General features: G+C 33.9%; 1 protein-coding gene across 2 annotated transcripts; it reads left to right on the forward strand.

The window, feature by feature from the left end:
• The first annotated feature begins 234 nt into the window (after window positions 1-234).
• LOC108753082 (syntaxin-18) lies at window positions 235-5,146 on the forward strand. Of its 2 annotated transcripts, none has more exons than XM_018494425.1 (2): window positions 235-554; window positions 3,298-5,146. In XM_018494425.1, exon 2 carries the CDS (start codon window positions 3,377-3,379, stop codon window positions 4,340-4,342), a length of 966 nt encoding a protein of 321 aa, XP_018349927.1. In that variant the 5' UTR covers window positions 235-554; window positions 3,298-3,376; the 3' UTR covers window positions 4,343-5,146. The 2 variants fall into 2 exon arrangements, with proteins under 2 accessions (XP_018349927.1, XP_018349928.1); XM_018494426.1 differs by lacking the exon at window positions 235-554 and adding an exon at window positions 1,480-1,511.
• The last annotated feature ends 35 nt before the right edge of the window (window positions 5,147-5,181 follow it).

Genomic DNA, 5,181 nt, shown 5'->3' on the forward strand with positions numbered 1-5,181 from the left:
AAATATTCTAAGGTTTCACATTCTACAATTTTGATGAAATCTTACAAGATCTAAAAAAAATTTAAGTTATGTTTTCAGGAATTATAAAATGAGAACTCTCTTAAAAGCCTTAGTATCTTTCAAAATTCACATACACAGAAAATTCTAAAAAAAGTTTCTAATTTCAAAAAAATGTTTGTAAAAAAAAAGAGATTATCTTTTCTTTTACAAGGTTTCGAAAGGAAAGACGCATGCATTTTTTATCTTGCTTAAAATTGAATTATTTTTCGCACATCTAGAGCAATATAGAGCAAGTGCACGTTTGTACCTGTACCTAACCTCACCGCAAATTGCTCCAAATTGTTCTTAACGACTCGATGCGTGTCCAGTGTGACAGGTGTTTACAAAACTGACGATTATATCCGTTTGTTATTTTATGAATTTACTTTAAAAGGAAACGTGGGCACATCACCATGCTGTATAATTACAAATGATACATGACCGTCACGATATTTGATATAAAATCGGCACATTCATAAATATCATAAATGAGTTGCTAACAGGGAAAGAGAACGGTAAGTCATGAAGAAATTTCAGTTTTAACGCTTTAATTTCATCTTAGACATTTCACTGTGTTAATAGAAAAGTGACAATTAAAAAATTATCATGTTGAAGCAATGAAAGGAAATCGATCCTAAAAAAGACTAATATATTTTTGTGGAAAAACAATACATTTTCTATACTCTACTGGTACTGAAAAATAAAACTACAAGAACATCATACAAGTATATGTAAAATTTATGTAGCATTAAATATAATATAAGACTAAAGATATTTATAGATATTTTACAATTTTTATTCTGATACTGAAGATGACCTAATCCGAAGTCGAAATGTTTGGAAGTTATCCTTATCCCAGATTAGCCAAGTCTGTAGAAAGCAGATTTTTTAAATGTCTGCTACACATTATGCCAACAAAATAACAGAATTGTTACAAAATTAGATGTACATAATAGTGTTGACAGACTGCTAGAAAAAAACGTAACAGAATCTGCAAGCAGAAGTAAATGCCAGACTGGAGAAAGAAACAGAGCAGATTTATGGTATAATCTGATAGTATATTGTCTATAGAAATCAAGCAGATTCTGTCGACATCACCTAGCACAAGGATGTCAGCAGAAATGATGCAGATCCTGCTCTGACACAATTTGATAATAGATTGTTGATAGAAACTCAGCAGATTCTGCTGACATTTGACAGAGCAGGATCTGCATCGTTTTTGCTGAGCAATCTAGCGTCATAATGTCGACAGGGTCTGTTTAGTTTCTGCCAACAATTTGCCTTTATGTTATGTCAACAGGCAATGTTAATAGAACACAAGCCTCATGCGGACGCAGTTAATAGCAGACTGCCGTCATTTTCTGCTCAAACCTGCCGATAGCTGCTAGAAGACTGTCTGACATTTTGCTGTCTGGGTTATATTATCTGCGTTATATACTAAGAATAAATAGATTTTGCACTAATATCTTGCGGTAACTTTTATGCTCCTTGAATAATTATTATTTTTGAACCATATATTTGTCAACATATAGTTTATATGAAAAAGTACCATAACTTTGATCAGAGATGAAATTCAGATAATCCTATATAAAGTTGCAGTATTGGAATTTTGAAAACTCATGACACAGTTTTAAAGACTATACTATAATTGAAAGTAAAAAAAGACAATTTATTACTTCAGCTTCATCAAGAAGAGCTAATTATAATTGAACATATAACATGTAAAAAGAAAGTGAAGTTAGCAAAGATTCAGAAAGAATTTTTTAAATCTTTTACTAAAAGGTTTCCTACTGAAAAAAATTATGTCACAACGTTACATGATGAAATCATGTAATTAAAACATGTAAAAACATTACTAAAATCCTACTCACAGATCATACAATTCCTTTCTCCCTCATAATTATTTTTCTTTCCTCTCTATACATCCCCCCTCCTATATTCCTTCTACCTATCCCTCCTCTTCAATCTCACTTCCCACTATTTTCTAACATCAACTTTACTTTCCTTCTCTGAAAATTATTTTAAATTTAATTTGTCTAACAACGTCGAAGATAGAAGACATCGATCTTTCTTTCATCATTCGCATCTATTATACTTTTTTCATATTATTTAATTTTTTTAGACTGAACTTTCAACAATTATTAAAAATATTTTTCTTATTTAATTTTACGAGTTTAATTATTTTAATTGAATAGATAGATATTTACATATATAATATAATATTATTATATATAATAATATAATTGTACATTTTTAACTTTCTCTCTCTCTCTCACCTATCAATATCGTATTGTCTCATCAGATTATATTTTTTCTGTCATTTTTATAATCTTACATTATTATATTTATAGCTGTTATATTTGTAATGTGTTATATTTGATTTTGAACATCAATATATATTCATACACTGATGTTCTTTTATTAACAAGACGAAGATTTTTTAATTATTGATATCAACAGTTAGATGTCTTAACATTGCGAAGTATAATTTCATTTGCTATCGACTGTCCATAGTATAAGTTTTTATTTTTTTTGACAAATTCTAATGTATGTATTTTATATATATTACTGTTCAGTTTAATTAACAAGACGAAGATCCTTCTTAATTTATTGATACCAACAATTATATATAGTTATTCAATGCGAAGTATATTTTCAATTTTCGATCGACTTTATGTTATGTTTTTTTACCGTTTAGACATTTTTGTAAACATTGATAAAATGATCCGATCGTGATCGAAACATTTATTGTTGTTAGCCGGCATGTTATTAAATTTCACAATTAATTTATTAAGATATTTTTTTTACTTTTCTACCAATTTTATAAGTAAAATGTCCGACTCGTAGCTCTTTTTCTCTTAACTTGTTTTTTAAAACATGTAAATGACATAACGAATTGTTCCAAATCAGTACGCGTAATTTTTTTAAATGATGTAATTTGAAAATTATATTAGAAATAATTTCATCCATTATGTGATTTTAGTTATCGAATTTTAAAGAATTGAATGATAGAAATAGAAGAAAAAAATAACATATCATTATATGACTTTTTAAAATATGTAATTTAAAAATCATATACCAATTTGGGGAACAATCCGTTACGTGATTTACATGTTTTAATTACACAACTGTGTGACGTGATTTTTTTCAGTAGGATTGCTAATTATGAAACGTGTCACTTTCCTATTAACGTGACGATTTCAACACTTGTTGGAAGTAACTTTTGTTATCAACACCTGAAATACTGATTGTTTACAGACTGTTGCTATTCACGCCGGAAGAACTTCGACGGGAGCCTCGACAAGTCGCCTCCTGAGAGATCGAGGGAGTCACAGAGATGGACGTGAGTTCGTTGTTCAAGGCTAGCGTGAAGGCAGTGAATCTGCGGAACAGAGACCTCGGTACACCGGCAGCACAGAGCCAACCGAGGAGGGCCAGGAGCAAGAGCACCTTCTGCGTGAAGACGCACACGGTGGTCGTGCAGATCTCCAAGCTGCGCGAGTTTCTGCTGGAGAACCGCAAGGCCTATCTGAACTTCTCCAATTATCTGTCCGCAGCGCCGCACATGACGGATGCGGAGCGTGACGAGATCGACCTGGGTGCACAGCGGATAATGAGCATCTGCTCGCAGCTAGTCAAAGACTTGAAGCGAGAGATCGCTGCGTCGACGGAGATCACCCAGCAGAACATTGAGCATCGCGAGATCATGCTGCTGCTTATAGAGGACTACTTGAAGAACGTCTGCAAGATATACTCGGAGCAGAAGGCGATGCGCGTGAAGAAGGCCATGGAGATGCGAAGGATCTCCAGGCTGCAGGCAGACCAGCCGTCAGCGACGGTGACGAAAAGATCGGCCCTGAACGCGATCGATCCCGCAGACGATAATGATACCAAGAACGGCTCGAACGAGTCCAGTCCGATGAAGATCCAGGAGATCAACGGCGACGTCAACATGATGACGTACGAGGAGGAATTGTCAGCGGAGGACATCCAGATGTTCGAGTCGGAGAATGAGCAGCTATACAACGAGCTGAACACCATGACGGAGGAGGTGAAGCAGATTGAGAGCAAGGTGGTGCACATTGCTGAGCTTCAAGAGATCTTCACGGAGAAGGTTCTGGACCAAGACAAAGACCTGGACAGGCTGATGACGACGGTGGTCGGATCGACGGAGAACGTGAAGGAGGCGAACGAGCAGATCCGCCAAGCGATCCAGCGGAACGCCGGCCTCAGAGTGTGGATCCTCTTCTTTCTTCTGGTGATATCGTTCTCGCTGTTGTTCCTCGATTGGTACAATCCATAAGAGTTGACGAATCTCCAAGTTGCTCTTAAGATATGAGAGTGAGGAAAGGCGATGTACACTTACAAGAGATGTTTGATACAATCTGTAAAACATATTTCTGTTATTAAATTATTGAATTTTACGGATCGTATCAATGTTACTTCCGTAAATATGAAAGAAGAGACATTAAAAGGTTGGAAGAGTAGAAAGAAAGAGAAAGAAACATTTGCCAAAAAATATGTTGCTATATTTTATCCCCGGACATTATTGTACATAATAGCTATAACTTACTATACGCGGGGAATAAACAAAATAATATGAATACTTAGGAAATATACTTATTTTATATTATTTTTATCAATAAAAGGTTGGCCCCCACCGTTTGCTTTTGATGCACATCTTCTATCTTTGTTGAAATAGTCATACAATGCTTGAACAGTTACCAATGAAATGTCATACTACTTTAAAAGAACATCTTTCAATTGCTAATATAAATAATATTGGAGGAGGAAATTTACTTTTTATTTTATTTTTTTCTATTTTCCTCTATTCTGAAAACTTCTTTCCTGGCCTGCAATTGCCTGATTATAGGCTGGAAAAAAGAGTTAAATAAATCATTTGTAGTTTTGAAGAACAGAGTGACACTTCCTCCTTCGATATCTTTTAAGCAATTATAGAATGTTCTGCTGGAAAAATGGTATAATATTGCATTGTAGCAGTTACTGCACTATTCAAACATGTATGATTCTAACAAAGAATTTATATTAAACGCCAACTTCTTATTAATAAAATAAGTAGATAGAACATCTTTTAATTGCTTACATAAATAATATTGGAGAAGGAAATTTACTTATCACTCT

The sequence above is a fragment of the Trachymyrmex septentrionalis genome, unplaced genomic scaffold (genome assembly GCF_001594115.1).
Source record: "Trachymyrmex septentrionalis isolate Tsep2-gDNA-1 unplaced genomic scaffold, Tsep1.0 scaffold641, whole genome shotgun sequence".
NCBI classification, from domain to species: domain Eukaryota; kingdom Metazoa; phylum Arthropoda; class Insecta; order Hymenoptera; family Formicidae; genus Trachymyrmex; species Trachymyrmex septentrionalis.

Bases quoted from the DNA above. Each gene is read 5' to 3' on its own strand.
- LOC108753082 (XM_018494425.1), top strand. From the start codon at position 3,377: ATGGACGTGAGTTCGTTGTTCAAGGCTAGCGTGAAGGCAGTGAATCTG.